Source organism: Malus domestica, chromosome 03 (assembly GCF_042453785.1).
Source record: "Malus domestica chromosome 03, GDT2T_hap1".
Lineage (NCBI taxonomy): Eukaryota > Viridiplantae > Streptophyta > Magnoliopsida > Rosales > Rosaceae > Malus > Malus domestica.
Genome location: NC_091663.1, coordinates 7,218,215 through 7,240,600, shown reverse-complemented (window position 1 = coordinate 7,240,600; position 22,386 = coordinate 7,218,215). Strand labels below are relative to the sequence as shown.

Here is a 22,386-nt window from a genome sequence, read left to right as displayed (position 1 = left end):
ACCTAGTGGGTGATAATGGCGGCAGGCTGCTGAATAATTTTGGAGTACTGGACGTACTTTTGATCACCTGGTTGGCGATAATAGCGACGGGGTGCCGAATAATTTTTTAGAGTACTGGACGTACTTTTGGTCGTCTGGTTAGTGCTATTTTGGGCTTATGGGTCTTCACTCTCCACATAACATTCCAGCCCATTTATTTTGGGCTTTTGCCGTTTTTTATTTATTTTTATTTATTTTTATTTTTTTATTATTACCTTCTGATGGGGTTTATACAGATGTCTCCGAAAGATAAGAAAAATAAATCACATCATACATCTGCCAAGAAAAGTAAATAATATCATTTTGGTGAGGTGTTTATTCCTTGCTTTTGCTTTTGCTTTTGCTTTCTGCTTTCTCTTTTGCTTTCTGCTTTTGTTTTCTCTTTTCCTTTTTGGCAGATGGCAGATAACGCTTCTATATTGGTTGAGGAAGTGTGCAGGCAATTATCAGCTATCACAGCTGGGTTTCTTGGGTCATCATCGGGAATATTTCTTTCAACCTTGCCGACAAGATGCAGACATAAGCAGCTTTAGTATATATGCCTCATCCTTTTTTCTTTTTCTGCTATTTGAACACAAGCTGGTGTACTCCAGCTAAAGTTGTGGAGTTGAAAGTGGTTGCTTCATCAACAACATTGAGGCTATCAGTGATGATTGTGTTATGCATGCCATCTTTAGTAATCATCAAGTTCTTCTTTTTCTTCCCGACCTCGACATTTTCCTTGTAAGTTCCTTTTTTCACATGAATAGTGTACCTGGTTTTGCTATTATCTGGTGCTGCTGCCACTGCTTCTTTCACAGTCTTATAGTTCCCACTCTCATCCTTTGCAACCACAACATTAGCATTACTTTCCTTTGCCAAATTAGAATCCAGCAAAAGCCTTCTGTCCTTGCTTGTGACCCAAGTCGGAAAAATCCCATCCAGCAGCTCCTTAATCGGGTTTGACTTTGATAGATCGGAAATTGCAACCACAATGGCTAGGGAGGCTCTTGATCTTAATACAAAGTCATTGAGCCAAGGTTTCATCATAGTCCTGGCCGGACATTCTAGTCCATCCTGGAGTCCATAACTCTGTCTTTGGTCACATCCATCAGCTCCACGCAATCAACGATAGCCGCTCGATCTTTTGGATTGTTGATCTTATAACAGCAACCAAGCAGAAAACTAGAGAGTAGGGTTTGCAGTGGGAAGTTGTAGTTTTGGGAGCTTCAAGGAGAGACTGCTGGATTGCCATATTCTTAGTAGCTAGGTCAAGATCTCCGTGGCTGTTTTGCTTTTCATAAACCAGAGAGCGCATGTAAATTCTTGCAGTTACTAAACACTTGTAATGTGTTATGAATGCTGAGAGGGTGTGAGCTCTTGCCAGAACGAGTCGGTGCCTAGCTCAAGAAGTTAATGAGCATGGTTGAGAAGACTTCGTAATTGGTCCCAAAACTCGATCCTGGGAAAAAGGGTGTGAGCATGATAAGGCAGAGAGCGAGGGAGTACTGGAAAGAGAGAGAGTTCTTCATCCTCTTCCCGATCTGGGTCGTCGCAGTTGTCCTGCGGCTGAAGGTCGGTCAGGTTCTTAAGCTCAGCGGTTCCGTCGCATCTTCCGTGCAGGTTCTCACAAACTCCACCTCCGGTGTAAAAATGACGGGAAATTCTTGATCACCTAACCTCGAGCCTGACTCCGGTGAACAGCCCCCCACACGGCAGCTTCGACTTAGGGTCGGGGTCATCGTCCAGACCGGGAAACAATTGATCTGAGCATGGATGCTTGCCGGTCGTTTTCTCAGAAACTCCGAGAGAAGCTGAGGCAGCAGTAGATTCGCTCCGTGTAGGAGCAGACGTCGGAGCTATTCTAGGTGGTGGTGAAGTTGAGAGGCTCGGAGAAGATAGATGACTTCTAAGCTTAGAGGGCCATGTAGTCTTGGCGAAGCCTTGGGTTTTCAAACTGGAGGAGGCTTGGATTTACTGCTTTGACAACTTCATTAGTATCAGTAACAGATGGCAGGCAGACAGTCAGTTACATATGTCTCTCCATTTTTTCAATAACCAAACGAGTTTATGTGAGGAAGAAATTTAAGGCTGAAGATTTTGGTGTATTTCTTTTATTTCTTTCTGGGGCATAGTGTATATTTTTTTGGAAAACCCCAGTGAGGTTTTTTGGGTTTCTTGCAGATTTTGCAGATTCACGGTGGAGGTGAAAAAATGAAAGAGAACTGACACAACTTTGCGTATCGATTCCCACAGACGGCGCCAAATGTTGATGCACAAAACCGGAGGTCTTGGAACAACGTAAACTCGACCGTGAATCTGCAAGAAATGTAAATAACACAAGATGTATCATGATTCACCCCAAGGTTTGGGCTACGTCCACACTGATATTGTATTTATCTGAGAGGTGAGGGAGAGAACCTCTGAATATGAGAGGGGATGTGAGAGGGGTGAGAAGGCTTAAGAAATCGCCTCACCTAATTGTGAGGGTGAGAAGTCATTTTATAGAATAAGGGCTCATCACTTATTACATATTTGCCCCTCCATTTATTACATAATTACATTTGAGTTCCCCGAGTATTTATACGAGGTCTAAATACGGAGGCCCTAAGTATGGTATAAACACTAATAATAGGAAAACATTTTATTTATGAACATAATAACCCTCTGTTTTGAAAACACATATATAATACTACATATAGGTTTTATGAAAAATCCTAGTATGCCATGTAGAACATTCGTAAAATATGTATGTAAAACTAGTGCTCATAAATGGTAATAATGCTCGAAGGCAAATCCGTAAATCTCATTAGTGAGGTACTCAACTAAGGGTATCATAGTCGCCCGAAGGCACTACCTGTTCAGCACCCGAAAGTGAAGCTAAATAACCTATCCATTACCCGAAGGTGAAGCTGTATAAATTAGCATACATCCACACCAACACTAGCCGTGGCTAGTGAAGTTGTCCGACACTGCTTTCGGCAGTGAAGCTAAGGGTATATCATATATCATATCTCACTCATCTTCATCAACTGTGTCCTATGGCCATATACATCGATACCTGTGGTGTGTAGATGTGTTGTATGATAACCCACTAGATAAGTACCAAAAACATATCTCAAAACTCGTATCAAATACGGAACTCATTAGCTCAACGTCACATCTCATAAATCCAAGATAGATAAATTGTATTCAAAAACCATAAAATAAATCATAAGTATGAAAATATTATAAATCATACTCCATTCATAAAATATGCAATGCATGCTAGGCTAATATTTATAAAATATATATAAGTTATGAAGGGGTCCACTAGATATTTTATTGCCCGAGAGCTGCTCGAACTAGCATGAACGGGATCACCTTCATCGATGCACCTAAACGTACATATAGAGACCATTAAGTAAAACTCTACGAAAACGGTTGAATTTGGGAAAACAGACATCGGATTCAGATTCGGCATGTCGAAAAACCTAAGGAAGGACCTTGGGTTCCCCCCACGCGCCTCCGTACGCAGCGACCGGTCGCCTCGACTTGCTGAAAAATTCAACGACTCCAAAATTTACAAGAATGAAGATCTCAATCAGAGGAACAACTTTTATACCTGGGCCGAAGTCCAATTCGGCGGGGAAATGGCCTGAAAATGTCTCGATATGTCGGAAACCCTAGAAATGGGTGTTCTCAATTCAATCTTAAAATGTTCCTGGGTTTTAAGGTGAGTTGAATGAGGGTGGTGGCTGTCGTCGGAGTATGCAATATCGGCGAAATCGCCGCCATGGTGTCCGGGGACCAAGGTAGGTGTTCATCGTGAAACAATGCTCAAAATAGCTTGAGTTTGATGGATAAACGAAGATGGGAAGTCTCTGAGTTGATTTATGGTGGTGAATGGCTACAATTTGTCAGAAAAATTGAAGAAAACAGACGAAAAACTTGAAAGGAAACAGGTCGGGTCACGCGGGTCAAAAGGGTCCCAGTTGGCTGCTCCTCAACTCCTTCATTTCTCTCATTTCTCTTTTTTCTGATTGGGCAGAAGCCTCCCTCCTTTCTCTCAATTTTCTTCTCTCCCCCCGTTCATCTCTTTCATCTCTCTTATTTCCTTTCCATCACAACCACACACGTAGCTCATCAAATTAATGCTCCAGCAATCTGGAGCCTTCCAGATTTATGGTCAAATGACCATTTTGCCCTCAACTTCGTTCGTTAATAACTCATTCGTTATAACTCAAATTTCAATTTCGCTTCCACCCACGCGTTCGTCTCGACGAGTACTACAAGGATATGCCAAGAAAATGAATGTTACATGACACAAAAAAGTGATCAAACAAAGTCAATGCATTTGCCTTGAAGGTCATTTTCGTAATTTCATATTTTAAAAATACACAAACCATAATTTTTTGGGACGGGTCGTTATAGACGTTAAGCCTAAAATCGGCGTATCGGTGGAGAACCTGCTGACCCTGCGAGCCGAGAAGCGGATCGAGAGGTTGGCCATGGCGGACGCCCACTTCCAGGTTGAATTTCGAGTCCCTAGTTAAAGAATCGCCTTGAATTTGAAGAACTCAAATGAGCGACAAGACTTCGAGCTCTATGGGAATTTCAGTGTTTTCTCTATTTTTTTCTATTTTTGTATGGGTTCTTCTAATTTATATGAGTGGTAATTCAATAGAAAGTTGAGTTCCCAGTTGAAAAATTCGAAGGGTTTTCAGCTGGGCTTTTAGGTTCCATTGATTTATTGGAAATTTTGTTTTTGGATTGAGAGAATGTAAAATTTGAGGGTTCAAATCATGTTTTTGAGAGAATGTAATATTTGGTTGCTAGATGTAGTTCGATTTTGCAGAAAAATTTAATGTTGGGTTCAATTTCTTTGCATTAGAAAATTATGGACAAAGTTTTGTAAACAAAAACTTTTTTTTTTTCCTTTTTGTCCTTAATTTTGCTTCTTAGCCCGTCTCTGCACCAAACGCTTAATTAAGTCAATCCAGCTTGGTCTAGTCTAAACTAGTCCAGCTTAGTCTATAAAGCTAGTCCAGTCCGAGGCAATCTGGTGCAACAAATGCACCCTTGGAGTTTTGAGTGTGTGAGGACGAGTTGACTCAATCCCTCGGATGCTGAGTCTGTGACTCGATTTTTGTTCAAGTTCCAAGTTTGGAGTAATTTTTTCAAGTTCCAAGTTTGGAGTAATTTTTTCATGTGCCCCGTATTTGAGTACTCCTCGTGTTATAAAAGAAGTGAATGGTAAAAAATATGAGTAATGCTAGGAAAACTCAATTTGTAGACTAAATTTTGTAAATTAAATGACATGGAAGTTGATGATTGGATTATAACTTAATCGTTAATAAACGTGCTCATTTTTTATTGGTGACACTTCATTTGGTTTGCTAATTTAATCTACAAATTTGGTCTCCCGAGCATTACTAAAAAAATATACCATTCTCTCCACTATATTATAAAATGTAAAATACCGCTTGAGTACCAATCACTTGAAAAATGACTTAAAGAGTTTTAGTGAAATTAATTTTGGGTGCCAAAAGTATTTTAAGTGTTTTTAGAAGTATCAGATATACGTTTCTTGTAGTAAACACTTAACTTTTTTTATTTTTTTTAGAATATACTAAAAATTTAACCAAAGATTAATTTAAAATACATTTTCACCAATTAGTATTTCAAAATCAGCCCAATATTTTAGTTTTGAATAGGTTTTTTTTTTCCCTCCCTTTTGGTCAAAATTGAGTTGGGATTGGAGTGCAGTGCAATTTGGTAGTGGGCGAGATCCACAATGCTTGTTTACGGAATGGGATTTTATTGTTAATTGTGAAATCAAGTGGGACTATATAGTCTAGTTGGGGTTTGGCTTACATGTTTGTTTGTTTTTATTTGTTTTATTTATTTATGTTATTCTTCCATTTTTCTTTTAAATTTGGTCTAAGATCATATTGGTGAGAGTGGGAAGGGAAATCGTTACTATTAGTGATACTTTTTTTCTATTTTGGAAGGAAAAAGTTTTAGGTACAATTTACTTAAATAACGAACTCAATGAGTAATGAACTCAATAATTAATTATCGTGATGAACTAATGTGTGGCTTTAGCCCAAATCTTCCGCCATTTTAGTAGAATTGTTGTATAAAATATAAAAGAAGAATGATGAGTGAGAGTTGAATGTAGTTCTTTTTGAATATCATGTACAAATACCTTGTTATTTGATGCCTTCTCTTTTCATGTCATTATTATAAACAATTGTTACTAGCACTCCATCAAATAGAGATGTTGTTGAACAATTAAGGTACAAACACCCTATTATTTTATGAATGTTTCTTTTCATGTAATAATTAGAACAACTGTTATTAGCACTCCATTATGATGCATTTACTTAATAAGTTTCTTCAAGAATCCACTATGTATAGCATCTTTGTTCCCAAATTTTTTATGCTTGTTTGCCCCTTGGAGAGTTATATGCAACCATGTCCTTGTGTCTTCCATATGCTCCATTGGTTCTCTGTACAGGAACGAACATTCATCGATATTGTATCGATCCTATCACAAATGTATTGTAACATGTTACTAAGTTTTGTTTGCGACAACGACAACAACATATTATCGATGACATAACATTCTGTTCTTGTCGTTTGTACAATAGCCGGACTATCAATAGCCAGTATAATAGTTAAAAGTTAAAACGAAATAAAGCATGAATTTCCATAGAAATACAAGCGTAAATTACAAAGGTAATATCAATAACCCAGCAAACAACATATTTATTTTCTTCTAACTCCAGTCACTTCATTCGTACTGACAGCTACCATTGTCACTTCTTGCTGTTGGGTCAAAGTTTGCAGCTGTTGGATCAGTGCACCCTTCTGCGACTGGTACTTTAACTTGTTGGGCCGCCTTTCCTGCATGCAGTGGTTAAACAACACTTCAACGAAACTACTCCAATCGAGATAACGCTCTTAAGACGAGTAGTAATAACTACAGCCACCAACTATTATCCCAACTAATGTGGCACATAACGCGAGAGTTACTTACTTGTTGTAAATAAATGGGGTTCAAAGTCACTCCAAATATAAACGAACGAAATGTTGCAGCATCAGTTAAGATTTTAATAAGTTCGGATATGAGTTGGTGCTTCTAGGGTTATTTTCGTACCAAGACAAAGAGTGCTTACCATAGAATTCTCCTCTGTTAATGGAGTCCTGGTTTGCATCTCCGAGGGCTGCATCAGACAAGTACTTGTCAGCCAGTTGGACTCTCTTCACATTGTCTTGCTCCTGAACAAGCATTTGACCATAGTTAAGGAGCTTCTCCAAAGTCATCTTAGGTTGCTCGAAAGTCGGGGGACCTTCTTTCGAGTTCACAAGCTTCTTCCCAATGCCGTTGATACCAACACCCGATACCCACTTCCTCACTTCATCATCGTAAACTCGAGCCCTCAGAGCACCGAAGAAATCTGCAGTATGCGATACAAGAAGTTAGCATGATCTTTTTTTAACCAATCTTTAACCAAGCAATGCTATGTATCACATTTATTTGTTAACCGAGTAATGTTATTTTGTATCACATTTACTGATCACATCTCTAACAGATATACTATTCAAGAAATATAAATTATATGCAAAATTACTACAACAACAGTATACTTACCAATGGATTGACCTGGGAATGTGTCAACAATCTTGACAACATCTTCATGGGACACATTGTCAGGCTTGAAGATTCCTGTGCAAACACCGATCCGGTCTTCCCTAGTGGGAGCCCAGTAGAACTTCTCCATACGACCGTCACGAATGAGAGGGGCATACAATGTGGAGAAATCGTTACCAGTGACTATAATGGGGACTCTAGGATTCTCTTCCTTGTTGTACATACCAGGAAGCTGCACGTTTGTCGGGTTATCAGCAATGTTCATGAGGGTAGCATTCACCATCTGGTTGTTCACAGTGTACTGTGTGGTTCCACCCATCCTACCGGCACCTGCATCGAGATCATTGATGAAGAGGGCACACATTTTTCCTTTCCTGATGATGTCTGCAGCCTCACGGTACCTTTGCCTGATCAGTTTCGCGGGCTCTCCTGCGTTCCCGCTTTCTAATTCTCCAGCACTCATCATGATGGGGCTGAAATATGATCACAAGGTGTAATTAAAACAAAATGAATTGAAAATATTACTTCATTTTTATGTGATTCTTCATTAAAAAAAAAAAACTTTCGTAAAGTTTACGAACTCACGTAATTCCCATCTTGGCAAACACAAGCTCACACTGGAAGGATTTTCCCTGACCTTTTCCTCCCCATATACCAAGAATGAGAGGAATCTGATACAGATTCAAATGAAATCATCTCAGCTGTCCAAACCAACAATCAAAGAATTCTACCAAAACAAAAACCAACAATCGAAGAACAACTTTTAACTGCGAAAGTTAAGCTAATTATACTACTTGAAAGAAACAAAAGTTCATCTAATTTCGTAACCCCGCAAATGGCATGGCAGATGACATGATAATATCTCATTTCTTACTAGTTAGAACCAACATGAGAAAGTTAAGTTGATGATAATACTACTAGAAGCAACAAAACTATTCTCGAATTTTAGTCACCTTGTGAATTGCATATGGCGGATAACATGATAATATCTTACTTTTTACTCGTTAGAATTAAATAAGCTTCGAGATCTGTCAAATACGAGCAAATGAAACAGTGTCATATCAATTAAAAACCGAAGTTTCTAGATTTATTTTTTTGTGTTTGTAGCGTTATTCGTACCTTAATGTTAGGCAGGCTCATGAAGTTTTTGGTTATGTGAACCACAAGCTTGTCCATGAAAGCCGGAGCGATGTAAAACCCATCCATGTTGTTGTCAAAGTTGTATCTGAAACACAAATCAAAACCTTATCACAAAACAAATTCAACCTCCAAGCATCCAGGAAACAAAAAGGATTTATTTTCAACATTTTCTCGCTTACTCTCGAAGTCCGGTGCTGATGTATTCGTATGAGCTCATGACAGCAAAGTGAGTTCCACTTCCCTGGGGAGCTTGGAACACAGAATCAACCAAACCTTTTCCTCTTGTTATGTCTTGTTGGTCATCGGAAGTGTCGTAGGCAAGGCCTTTCCATCTGTCCTGGTTGGTTTGCTTGTTCTCGTCGATTTCCGCATTAATTTTTAAGTTGCCTGCAGATGCTACCTTCTGGTAGGGGACTCTTGAGGTCACTTTCTTCAAACTGGTGCCCAAGAAGGCCGAGCTTCCGGAACCAGAGCTGATCAAGCTCACCTGGATCGAATATATATAACATAACTTTAGAACCAAGAAACTCGGAAATTCATCAAAACAGAATCACAAACTTCATTTCTTTGCATTTAGATTAACCTTGGAGCAAAACCCTTGTAAAAAATATAATAGTTAGTGAAAAAGAGAGATGATCTCGTGCAATTTTTTTCACCTTCTATACACCCGGTTCATTTAAGTCTCGCGATTCTTCAGTCAAAGAGACTAGAACTAAACATAAATTTGCAAGAAGAAAAAAGTTGTATGGAAATCGCCTCTCATTTAAAGACACTTGAGTTTGATGCATCACACGGACAAATAAAAGTAACCTTTTTGGTATTTTGGAATAGTATAAAGAAAAACAATATGGATATGGGAAGTTATTTCTGTACAGTTCTTTATACTTAACCCTCGGTTTTAGTCATAGTGGACAAATCAAAAGAACTTTAACGAAAAGCTTCCAGTATTGTTTATTTTATCGAAAAATCATATTTTTACACTAAAAAGTCAATCCTGGTACTATTCACTTTATCCTTTATTTTGTCTTTATCATTAAAACTTAAAGTTTTCAAACCGTTTTTATTAGTTCCCTTAAATCAAACGAGAATTAGCAGACAAAAGCAAGCGGATAAGTACATAAAATAGAAACTAATAATGTAAAATCACTACATGAAGAACTGTTTTGAATGTAAAAATTAAGCGACACAGAAACTCAAAAAAATTAAATAGAATCTGGCGGGAAAACAACGTACTGGCGTCCGGTTAACGGTTCCGACGCTCGAGACTGTGTGCATGGCGGCCATGGATCAAAGTGGTATCCTGAGACTGAGGAGCTGCGACTACAGATTAATGCAATAAAGCTGCAGATAGTGTAGTGATAGGTGCATATAAGGTGAGACCAAAGTCTGATGAAAACATGTGTGGTTGTAGAAATCCAGAAGGCCACACAATGGGGATTGGCTGAGTGACACGTGGCTCTCTGTGGACAAAATAGGATAATCCTACTTGGCTTCATCCTACTTTACAAAAATGACAAAATACACAACAGTTGAGGATCAGATTTAAGCTTTGCTTCTTCACCTCTGAAAGTGGATTGGGTTTTGGGACCCTTTGTCTTGAAAAATAATGCACTATTAAGTTAAAACATTGAGAGTGTACTCACATGGAAGAGTCAAGCAAACTTCACGTCATTGATGTTGAACCATACAAAATGAGAGGTATTAGAGTTTTAAATGGAAAATGATTTCCGCACACTATTTTTCTTCTTCTGCACATTTTTGTTTATTTTTGTTCATCAGTTTTTTTAATTTATTTATTCAATTTAAAGGTTAGATATATATAAGAGTATGCAAGAGGAGAAAATGTGTATGCAATAACCACTCTCTTCCGTCTAAAACATATGCATGTGACAATGTGTTTCTCTTACACGAAAGTAATTTCTCTTACACAAAAGTAATGTCTAACAATCCTTCATTGCTATTGATTGTACAAACTCTTCATTGTATTCACAGTGATTTGAGACGTCTTGTGATTTTTGGGTTTCAGATTGCTTTTGTAAGAGGCACTTCTTCTCATAAGCGCCTTCCAAGTTCATTCTAAAAATGTAGTTGGAAAATTTTCCTAAAGAAGCACCTTGCTTCTCTAAAAAGCATTTCAAGAACTTAGAAACACTCAAGTTTGTCTGTCAAACACAGTCGGAAACACTTTTAGTTGGCATAAAACGCTTTTATTCCTCCCGTGTAAAGTATGGAGTTTGCAATGTCTGCATCACATTATTTCTCCGGACAGTAGCTATGCTTGAGACTGACTTCAAAATGTTGTAAGATTATTATTCTCAGTTGAAATGTGGTATCCATAAAAGCTCAAACTGAAGTTGCGTTGGGAGTTTCTAGTATCACAAAAGTTGAAAGAATCTATCCAACTACAGCTGCTAGTTCACCAAGCATTAAAACATGCGTCCTCCTCTTAATAACAGACGCCGGAATGCTCAATATTTCTTGGGGCATTGCCTCTTCCACCACAAAGCCTTCGAACCTTCGAAGGTTTTGGCCAGGGGGTTAGCATCCATTCGAGAGTTTGGATTCTATTTCCTCCTAACTCAAGCCTTGGGTTTCGGGGACAGTCAGTACAACGAAGATAAGAGATAACAAGGCGATAGCATCAAAGAGGATGAAAAGGTTATCTGCTCCTAGCGCCTCCTGCAGAATTAGCAAATTTAATGAACCACTCCTATACCAGTCAGTTTAAAGACTTTTAACTCATGAGATATCAGAAAACCTGCTTGAACTTTGAAAGAAATGGATTGGCCTCATTACGAGGAAATAACGTGGGGAGGTGGCATATATGCATACCTTCAGCGGCGAGAATGCAAATGTCACAATCGTATCTGAAGCAAAGTTCGTAAGATCAGCGAGACGTGTGAGTAGATCTTCTCAGAAATTGTAATATACTTCATTATTTGTTTACAAGAGGGAAGTCCTCTCTTATAGAGGGCCAAAAACTACACAATTGGTCCTAAAAAGTGGACAAGCCAAATGATGATTATATGAGGAAAACACCGAAGACGAAAATAAGGAGAAAAGGAAAGTAAAGCAAAGTCATGATAGCTAGCTATACAGTAAAGTAACGATGGCTAACTAGAGGAATAGTTACAAGTCTATTGTCTATACCAATAATGTCTAGCAGCTATTGTTGACAGATCCTACTCTTAAACAGATTAATTTTATTCAACACGAATTTGGCGTTGTACAATTGGTCAATTATCGTCTTTACTTTTATCTCCCTTGATTAGTAAGTTGATTAACCATCAACACGAATTTGACACGACACGGTATATCCCTAGCTTTATCTCCTTTGGTTCATTTGCTCCACCAAGCTTGGGGCACAAGCCAACGCCTCAGAGCAAATGACCGTTAACGAAAAATCCGTTTTTCCAACCGTACGTCCACCTCCATAACCGAACCCTTAATTTTAGCTAAGAGAGAATTAGTCATGATTAAGCACCATTACTATCTATATCATTTAGGTTAAATTTCCTACCCTTTATAAACCTCTACGTACAGTAACCCAAACTGTCTGATCACAGAGACAGACCTGAATTTCTACGGAAATTTCGAACAAGAATTTCGAAAAAGTTTCGTAGAATCATCCGAAACAATGGAGAGTTACAATGCGTGCAGCGTCAAAGCCGATACAGGGAAGGCTCCAACTAGGTTACAACAGCGTGCCCCGGCGTCTCTTCACCTTGATGAAATTGCAAGCACTGCCTCGACCAACCCTTCATCAAACGATGACGCCACAATGACAATCCCATTACTGTCTCCGGTACTCATTCCATCCCCGCATCCAGTGGCAGTAGCGATGGAAAAAGCCGGTGATCAGAACGTGAGTAGTATTGCACCGCCTTTTCCTGCTGCAGGGGGGTGGCAACACCCGGCTGTGGGTCCTTTTGTGGATCCCTCAACGTTGTTTGCCATGTTTCAAACCCAGTGCATGATCGCAAACCAAGCGCGGTACTGACATTTAAAGATTTCAACTTGATGCCTTGAGTTTTCGGACGAAAATTAATGATTAGGGCCTGTGTTTTGATGAGGCTTTGCCTGCCTGCTGCATTGTGTAGAACAGAGTACAAATCATTCTCAAATATTAACCTGCATTTCTCCACGGTTTCTGATTATATTTGACTTCATGATTCCGTACTGTTTTTCGTTTTTCTCCAACTCACACTTTGTCTGCAAAAAATTTCAAGTTACTCTATCAAAACCACCCAAAAAATGGAAAATAAAAGCATAGAAACCACAACGTTACAGCTTCAGAACCTCGGGTGTTTGATCGGGCGAAATAAACATCATCTGTCAACCTAAACCGAACGAACAAAAAAATCCGAAAGAGAGAATAGCCGAAGAAAAAGAAGAAAAATAGTTCCTACGGATGCAAGTTTGAACAAAACTACGAATGCAGGATTAAACGCTTGAGCTACAAGCCTACAAGCCCCTTGCTCGGTCTAAAACTACATTTCTAGACTCGAAGCTCCCAAAACATAAATAAAACACGTCGCATTTCAAACCAAAAAATGGCGTTAGAAACGCAGTGTTACCAACTGCAAGCAAGTCTGAAACATAAAAATTACCGGGGGCAGGGTACTTCCCGAAGATAATAATCGAATTGCATTGTAAGTCGTACCCAGTGCACAAGGCTCCTGCTTTACGCAGGGTCTGGGAGAGGTGAATGTCGGCTAGCCTTACCCCCATTTATGGAGAGGCTGCTCCCAAGTCTCGAACCCGAGACCTACCACTTATGGGCGAAGACACTTGCCATCGAATTGCATTGTAAGTAAACCAATTTAATGCAGTTGCATTCCATCAAAGAAAATATAAAACGTCGGAACGCACGAGTAGCCAATCCCATTTTTAAAAGGCCAAAAAAGCTCATCCTGTATGTACAATTGGCCAACAACATTCATCCCATATTCTTTAAAAACAAAGTATCTAGCATTGTCTTTCTCTTCCCCTCAACCTCTCTCTTAATAACAATTCATAAAGAAAAATTAGGAAACACCCGATGATATCATCTCGGACTTGCTTCGCTAGGGCAACTGCCGCTGTTTGCCAGAATAGGCTTTCTCCATTGAATTCAGAATTCAAATTCTCCCGTCGCCTGTAAGAGCCAGCATTCCAAAAGAAAGGTCATGAGGATAACAAGTGCAAAAGGAACGAAGAACGTCAAACCCTTTAAAGTACAGTTTACCTTGTTGAAGAGAATATCCTTGTTGTTTATGTGCATAATGCCGTCCTTCAATGTGCACTTCCACCTGCTCTTGGTGCGTGTTACCTACCCAACCAAACACACGAGAAGACAATTGTTAATCATATTGGAGAAATAAAACTGAAAAACCTATATGGAGCCTAAATATTATAGTCATAATGCTGCGGAGAGAGACCTTGTCAAACTGGGCCAAAACCAAATGTGCTGTGTTTAGCTCATCACCTTGGTCCACATCATCCAACTCATCGTCATCATTTTCATTCAATGGGGGTTCATCATCATCATCATCTCCAACATCATTTTGAACAACCGGAGCTGGAGTGCTCACTGGTATATCTGGAGGTTAAAAAATGATGAGAGGAGATGGCTTCAACACCACAGAGATGGATTTACAACACTTAAAACTTATCCACTCCTACGGTAATCACAATGTTCACAAGTTTATCACTAGATTACCATGAGGAGCAGGTGTGCTGGCAACATTGTAGTCTTCATTGAAAGCTCCTTGATAATTGTATATCTGTAGGGAAAGGGGAGGAAAAGGCAACAGTTCATAAGTAAAAGAAAATTATCAAATATTAAGAACAGATCCAGAGCAGATCAGAAAGAGGGGCATTGAAAATAGCTGGTTCATCATCCTTAAACTTTCAAAGCACGCAGCCAACGCAACACAGCTTATTGGATAAATAAAAGATATGTATGTATCCAAAATTTATACTTCAGAGTTTAGACATCAAGTCAATGGTTAAGAGATACTGGCTACTAGTACCCGAGAGAGACTGGCTAGAGTCCAGAACCAAATATGAACAACCAAGTAAATCCCTCGAGCTAATTCAAACAAGAGACAACAAAATCCAAGTTCCCAGTACTCTATCTAAAGACTTGCACCATTTTTCCTTGACCATTGATATCACAGTTGACTCATTTCAGGCTGTAAACTACAAGTTGAAAACTTACATATAAAATAAAAAACCACCAGACTTATTCCCATACAATATTTCAAGTTAGGGTCCTCCAGGCAATAGTGCATCGCATGGGCGACACTAGAAATGCCCAATGAAAGTCACCCTGGTGGGCCCTAGAATAAAAGGTCGTACCCAGTGCACAAGGCTCCCGCTTTACGCAGGGTCTGGGAGAGGTGAATGTCGGCTAGCCTTACCCCCATTTATGGAGAGGTTGCTCCCAAGTCTCGAACCCGAGACCTACTGCTCATGGACATATGGTACACTTGATCTTAACCAAAAAGGTAGAGAAAGGTATTTTTGCTATACGGTAGAGACCTCCACCGGAAAAATAAAAGCAATACAAATATGATGCAGATTCCTATATTAACACTCTTTTGTTTGCCAAAAGGATGGAAAATCAACCCCCGTAAACCAACACAGCAGTGGCATGCAGATTAATGGTGGTCACTTGTATGTGTTACTCTAACATTATATATTATAGAAGGCTATTTAGACTATATAAACACACAATTTCGAGCCATGTGTGAAATTTTCATAACAGTTCTTACATTGGGAGTAGAAAGCTCATCATAAGGATCAGGGATTGGTCCATCAAGTTGAGGAATCTTGAGAGTAGAACTTCGTACACGTGTTAACATCTCACTCCATGCACGGCTGGCAATGGATGAGCTCCCTTCACTGACCTGAAAGTTTATCACCATTAAATGATTAAATAGCATATAACAAAAAAAAATAAAAATAAAGGCAAAGCGTGCTGGTTTAGAAGTGTTTTTTCATGCTCTGAGTAACTTGAATTCATAAAGATAAAGAAACAACTATTAATAGCAGCAACAGTGTACTATTCCGACAAAAACATAAAGATATGACCAGTCACGTGCCATTGTGAAGTGCAGAAAATAGTCTTATCTAAACAATGTCCTAAGATTAAAACACACAGGCCTCCTGCCTGGAATATTTGCAGCGTAATGGCTAGCTAGTTACAATTGCAAATTCTAACTTTATTTAATTGATCCAAAAAAGAATAAACAACAGTGACCCCAACCATAATTTACAGCTACATAGATGAACCATATTCCTTTGACATCAAATGACACCTAAAACATACCTTTCAGGAAAAACTAATAGACCCTAAAGGAGAAATCACTTGCACAAGAAAATTGCAATAAAAGTGATCATAATATATGAGACCATTTGAGTCCCAACTCCTAAGTCAAACACCAGGTACTGTGACAAAACCTACAAAACTAGCCCAGAGAGACAAATATCTAATATAAATGAGGAAATGGCCTTCCAAGGTGAAGAAAATACGCTTTTGTCCTTCGAGTACATTCCCATTAGAATCGTTCATGATTATTCTATCTTTCAAGAAATGCTAAGGAGACTCTCTCAAAGTGCAACTCTCCATGGACTCTCACACACCTCTCAGTTTAACGTTAGTTTTCGTGCCACCATTATAAAACATTGTGCCAAAAACATGAGGTGGCATAGAGTCCATGGAGAGTCCCACTTTTGAGAGTCTCCTTAGCATTTCTATTTCCACTTTTAGCACTTTATGATTTTTCTATCTATCAATTTCCACTTTTAGCACGTCCTACTTGCACTAACATTCACCGGAAATTGAGCAATTCCACAAGAACAACCTACCTCATCGTTACCATTATTGACCAAATTTCAAGTATTAACCATTTTTTTCTTTCAACACTTGCAAGGTCATCAAACCCAATGGAATCTTTTCATAAAATACACAGATAATTTTCCATTCAAATTTTATGCTCCTCCAATGAGTGCACAAATGAAGACAAAAAAATTCGTATAGCCAACCATTTCATACTTTATGAGAAAAGTCTTTTTTCCCCTTTAAAAAAAATTTGTTGAGCAAATTAATTTATAAAACAATACAAAACCAGAGGGACCATTGACATGAAAGAACAAATCAAGAATAGTAAATGACAAAACAGTCTCAAACAATCAAATTTCCCCCTTATCTTATAGCTCCTGTAGAGGCAGACTTGCTCCAGATAACCTTTTAATCCTAACAACTGAATAGACCTCTCAAGTATATCTATTTACAGGTAACATAACCTCAACCAAAATCATTTTACAGCTGCTAACATATCCCACACTATATAAGAGAATAATCCCTGAACTCATTTGAAAGAAACTGATGTCCAGAGGGCTGCCCAGTCTCTTACTCTACCCCATAGTTCTGCTACCCCCATTCCATTATAATCCTCAAAAACTCTTCTATTATGCTCCAACCAAATGTTCCAAAAAACTGCCAACACCAAACAGCCCCACAAAGCTTTAGCTTTCCTCCCCTTTCCTAAAGCCTAAAACTTGGTGCTTAGAAGCTTGAAACAACCCTTTGGAATGACACAAATAGCTCTAACTTCCTGAAACAATTGCCACCACAACTGTATTGAGTAAGAACAATGGAGAAAAACATGATTAACACTCTCCTCCTATTAAATCATCCAAAACCATGTCCCACCAAAATATACAAGTCACCTAAATATTTGAGTGCAGTTGAAGCATGAGATAATTTGTAATTCATTGGATAAAGAGTCTCAGGTCACATTTTCTTCATATTTTCAAGTGCCAGTAATCTAGTCTTAGATTTTACAAAACATAGACACCCATCCAGAGATTCAAATAAATAAAAAAATTCACTCATACAATGGATGAATGTTAAAGAAAAATAGAAGTTGGTATGACATCATGATCATCAGACCATCCACACTAATCTTGTCAGAAGGCTAGGGGGAAAAGCAGGAAAGAAAACAAACCTCAATCTCAAAAATCTCAGGTGCAGCATCTCCAGCTCCATCTTGCTGGGGTAAATATCCACCAGCTTGATACTGTGCAGGAAAATCTTCACGTTTTCGCTTTCCAGAATTCATCTGGAAAAAATCCTGAAATTTTCTCCAACATTACATTAATGACCAACTATAGTGGTAATCCAACGACACCATCTCCATGGCAATGATCAAGTGAACCAAAGCCATTCAGAACTCTTTAATCATGATTTTTCTTCGTACCCAGAAACCCAGTCATTTTTCTGCTAATTTGAATTTGTAAATAATAGTAGGGATTACCTGTGTTGGGGGTTGATGAGAGGCCCCTCTATCTGCCTCATCCCGCCCTTCCACGTAAGCTACACCAATAAAATGTGAATTACTACAGAACTCTTGAAAGTAAAGCTATATACAACAATACGCTCCAACTTACCAATATTAACATCAAGAGGGGGGCGGTGGTTCATCCAAGTAGATGAAGGTTGCTGCAAACAGAACAAAGATAATTTAGGTTCTCTTATACTATTACAGTATTACTGGAAATTTATTACAAGAAACGCGTGTAAAGAGAGAGTACAAACATAAATGACATAAAGTGATGTAATTACAATCACCATAATATCCTTACCTTTGCAATTTATTATAACTCAAGGAATGTTTGATATTTCATATTTATTAATTAGCAAAGAGAGTTAGTAGTATTTATTTATTAAACAGTGAAACAGCTAAATCTATTTGAAATAAAATTTAGATACATTTATAGTAACCAGTGAGAGAATTTCATACTCCCGCAATGCATTTAGAAAAATAATAACTGCATGCACCTCATAGCTTCCAAACTGAGTGTTTACCATGTAGGGGCCAGATCTTCCAGCTTTCAACTCTGCATTGACACCACCATTGCTGCTACCAGACTCATTTGCAGAATATTCACTACCTCCGGTAGGGATGTTATACATGTTGTCACCAGTTCCAGGTAGAGGTGTTGGAATTGGGGTTGCAGGAATTGGGGTTTGCAACGGCGTCTAGCATTACAATGAACCCACATCAACCATGTATTCTAAGCAAAGGTTTTGATTACATAGAAAAACAAGACACAGCAAACACTCACTGGAGGGAAGAGCATCTCGGCAGTGGGAGTTTCGTACTCCTCGGTCCCTTCATACGGTACATTGAGATCGTGAACTGGAGTAACCCCACTGCCAGGCGTTCCCTTTGCCGCCGACCTCTCTATAGGATTATTTACTACACCAGCCTGCACCGTCTTCGCCTCCCAAGTCTGAAATATACCCCAAATTTAAAAATTAGCTATACCCGAGCTCAGAGCTGCGTTCCAACAAAACAATTAATCCCCTCTTATCATTCAAAACCATAGAAATTGATCGGATCGAACTCGACAACCAGTCCTCCAGAAAACCCTAAATCTGTCAACACAATAAAAGAAAAAAACCCTAATTCTGAACCAATATCCGAAATTCAAACAATCGAAACGAAAACAAAAACTTGAAAATTGAAATCGGAAATTGAATTTACTCCTTGAAGCTCCTTCAGAACGTCTTCCCCGGGGCCGTTGTTCAAGAACTCCTCGCGGACCTTGTTGATGACATCCTCAATAACACTGACGTAGACACCGCTCGTGGAGGCCGCCATTTTTGAAATCTCAGCTCCGCCTACCTCCGATTCCGTCAAGCAAAAAGCAAAATCGAATCGAAGATTTCCCGGCAGAATTGAGGAAGAGAAATCTTCAGCGCAGAAAATCGATACCAGTTTGAAGACCTAACATGCAATCAGGTTTGGGGTGTGTGAGTGTAAGGGAGAGGAGAGAGAAACACGGCGGAGGATGGAGGGGCGAGAGCGAGGAGAGAGAGAGAGAGAGGGGCGGACGAGAACAAAAGATTAAAGAGTGGAATATAAATAGGTTTGCATCCGATTACATGAGTCGGTCCACGTGGCGAAATCTGCACGGTCCTGATATTTTGGGCGTGTGAGACGAAGAGCAGTTTCAAGTTCCGGACCCGTACAATTATTGTCCAAAAATTGAAGGATAAAGAAAACTAAGGCAAATGGTGGGCACAATTGTGGCAACCCAATCAGGCAATTGTCTGACTCTGCACCCGAGCGGTTTGACGTCATGCTGACATCAGCCACGTTCAAAACTCATTCTGCAAGTGATGGTTGGTTTATGGGCAAGGTTTGTGGAGAGACGTTGGCTGGGAATTTATTGTTGGGTTTCAGTAATTATTCGGTTTTGTTTTGGTGATTTTGTTGTTAATTGATGACTTTGATGAAGTGCGACGACGAGGAGGACTAAGAAAAATCAGAAAAAGAGGAAGATGATGGAGAAGAAAGAGGGGGAATCGTAAAAATTCATTTCTTTAATATCAATTGTTTGGGCAATTCATTTTCAGGGTAAAGATGCACTTAGGCAATTACTATTCATTAAGAGAATAATTGTTTGTTGCCCAATTGCTTGTCAATTATTAACCACAATGGTGGAACTGCTGAAATACCATCTCCAATGAGGAGGGTTAAAGGTCAAAAGACCAAAACATGTCCAGAATTTGACAAAACTCATCTCCACTAGATGGCCTAAGCATAAGGCTTATTCTCCATAGGCCCTTTAGTTGGAGATGGCCTAAGCATAAGGCTTATTCTCAATAGGCTATGTAGTTTTTTATGTTGTTGTGATTTTGGGTTAAGTAGGAGTAACTACTCAACTTTTAGACGTGATTCTAAATTGGTCCACATCCTTTTAAAACATTCTAAATAGCTAACTAACATTTTGAAAAATGAACACTCGATAGGTCACTAGTGTTAACTGATGATATCATAACTATTAGTTGATAATGTTCTTAATGTTAAGTGATGATGTAGACAAAACTTGAAGCTGATTTTCACGGGGAATTTGGAAAAATAACCAAAATTTGGACATCAAATAGAATTATAGCCTCACTTCTAAGTTTATGATAATTATAACCAAAAGTTAATTTGAAATTACTAATCTATCCTTACTAGCTAGAAACTTCTCTTTTGCTCTTGACTATGAAAAAACTAGTCAGCAAAGCCGACCCGCAAGTCATTGAACATAGACGATGGATGCTGCCATGACTACGATGTCGAGCCCAGTCTCCATCTACCTAAATCTCGCGGTTCTTCTCCCTAATACCTTACCGACGTTGAGCTTCCTCCCTGCTATGACCACCATGTAGGTTTCGTTCCGCAAGCTCGACCTCTTTGTCTTCCACACTCACTGCAGCACCACCCCACCCCACCTTCCTCTATTTTTTTTTCCAACACACAATATAGCTCCGTCCCCCCCCCCCCCACCCCCACCATGTGGGTTCCAGATGGCCATGCCCCATAAAACCATCCTAAACAAGTGGCCACAAACACTTTTTTCTTGAATTATTTTCCACCCAGCTGGAAAAATTGATTGGAAATTTTTCACCCAAATTTATAGATTAAAAATGGAAAAAGTTTGGAGAGAAGAAGAAGATGATGATGATGAATCAAGTCCAGCAATTATCCAATACCAGATATAATAATCAGAGATAAACTCAGATGGAAAATTTTGAAAATTTAGAAGAAAACCCAATACAACTCAACAATCATTTAATTTAGATACGAGTTAAAGAAGTAAATTGATAATTCTATGTTCTAATTCTACCGATTTCTTCATCCTCCTTCTTGTTTCTTCTCATTTGATTACCCAGAAGCTAAAAGTTGAAGCTTTTTAAGACTAGAGATGGAAAGAAAAAAGGCAGAGGGAGATAGAGAGGCAAAAACACGTGTGAAGTGAACGATCCAAGGATCAACTTTTTAATCGCAACTCCTCACCAGAGCTGACTTGGATGGAGATTGGTTATAGGTGGGTTCAGCCGTTTAGGAAAACAACATATAAGAATTCAGTGATTAAGGGTATAGTAGTACTTTTATTTTAACTTTTGGTTATAGTTATCATAAAATTAAAATCATGGCTATAGTTCTATGTGAGGTACAAATTTTGGTTATATTTCCAAATTTCTCCGATTTTCACTAACACATCATTTATGAAGTTCTGAGTCCCCAATGGACCCCTCTTAGCCAAGATAAATACTATATTTGTCCTACTTAAAACGATCAGTTTAGGGATCTAGAGCTCAATAGATGGTGTAAGAGTGAAACTCGCTTCAAAACTTGTCCAGACCATCACTTAATGTTGGTGACCTGATAAATGTCTAATTTTGAAAATGTTAAGTAATTATTTGGAAATTTTTAAATATTAGGCCAATTTGAAATTGCCTCTTAAAGTTGGGTAGTTATCCGCACTTAACCTTATGATTTGTATTATACATTTGTTGTTCAATACAACAATATCATTTACGTTGGTTAAAGAATGAGTGAAAGTCGCATAATCGATTAGCCATAATAATTAGTATTGAATTCGCACTCTACAGGAGTCAACTTTAAAATCACTCACTAACTACTAAAGAGAAATACCATAAGATTGTGGAACTAAGTGGCATTATCGATCATTATTTGGACAAGGGCAAAGACATTCTTATTTCGAGTATGTTTACTTTCATTTTGTATTTGAATGAAGAA

At 38.7% G+C, this 22,386-nt stretch overlaps 4 protein-coding genes and 1 long non-coding RNA gene across 7 annotated transcripts; 1 reads left to right on the top strand and 4 right to left on the bottom strand.

Moving 5' to 3' along the window:
- Window positions 1-603: 603 nt before the first annotated feature.
- LOC139194624 (pectinesterase/pectinesterase inhibitor 18-like) lies at window positions 604-1,068 on the bottom strand. The gene has a single exon (XM_070819511.1). The coding sequence runs from the start codon at window positions 1,066-1,068 to the stop codon at window positions 604-606; it is 465 nt and encodes a 154-aa protein (XP_070675612.1).
- A 5,619-nt stretch (window positions 1,069-6,687) lies between these two features.
- LOC103407730 (ribulose bisphosphate carboxylase/oxygenase activase, chloroplastic) lies at window positions 6,688-10,296 on the bottom strand. The gene is made up of 7 exons (XM_008346614.4): window positions 10,031-10,296; window positions 8,977-9,284; window positions 8,777-8,882; window positions 8,243-8,328; window positions 7,658-8,130; window positions 7,182-7,463; window positions 6,688-6,909 (listed from the first exon to the last, which is right to left on the bottom strand). The coding sequence occupies exons 1-7, from the start codon at window positions 10,079-10,081 to the stop codon at window positions 6,797-6,799; spliced, it is 1,419 nt and encodes a 472-aa protein (XP_008344836.1). The 5' UTR covers window positions 10,082-10,296; the 3' UTR covers window positions 6,688-6,796.
- Window positions 10,297-11,082: 786 nt separating this feature from the next.
- On the bottom strand, window positions 11,083-11,728 carry LOC139194181 (uncharacterized). The gene is made up of 2 exons (XR_011578950.1): window positions 11,630-11,728; window positions 11,083-11,476 (listed from the first exon to the last, which is right to left on the bottom strand). It is a non-coding gene; the product is annotated as an uncharacterized lncRNA (long non-coding RNA).
- Window positions 11,729-12,434: 706 nt separating this feature from the next.
- LOC103407729 (uncharacterized) lies at window positions 12,435-12,961 on the top strand. The gene is made up of 2 exons (XM_070819510.1): window positions 12,435-12,790; window positions 12,898-12,961. Exons 1-2 carry the CDS (start codon window positions 12,435-12,437, stop codon window positions 12,959-12,961), a joined length of 420 nt encoding a protein of 139 aa, XP_070675611.1.
- Window positions 12,962-13,611: 650 nt separating this feature from the next.
- Window positions 13,612-19,703, bottom strand: LOC103407728 (transcription initiation factor IIA large subunit-like). 3 transcript variants are annotated; one of them, XM_008346611.4, is made up of 11 exons: window positions 19,336-19,703; window positions 18,914-19,081; window positions 18,654-18,827; window positions 18,236-18,287; window positions 18,103-18,161; window positions 17,794-17,919; window positions 15,556-15,690; window positions 14,499-14,562; window positions 14,218-14,378; window positions 14,025-14,108; window positions 13,612-13,934 (listed from the first exon to the last, which is right to left on the bottom strand). In XM_008346611.4, exons 1-11 carry the CDS (start codon window positions 19,450-19,452, stop codon window positions 13,911-13,913), a joined length of 1,164 nt encoding a protein of 387 aa, XP_008344833.1. In that variant the 5' UTR covers window positions 19,453-19,703; the 3' UTR covers window positions 13,612-13,910. The 3 variants fall into 3 exon arrangements, with proteins under 3 accessions (XP_008344833.1, XP_008344834.1, XP_070674346.1); XM_008346612.4 differs by having other exon boundaries at window positions 14,265-14,378; window positions 19,336-19,694; XM_070818245.1 differs by having other exon boundaries at window positions 18,914-19,226; window positions 19,336-19,686.
- Between the last annotated feature and the right edge of the window lie 2,683 nt (window positions 19,704-22,386).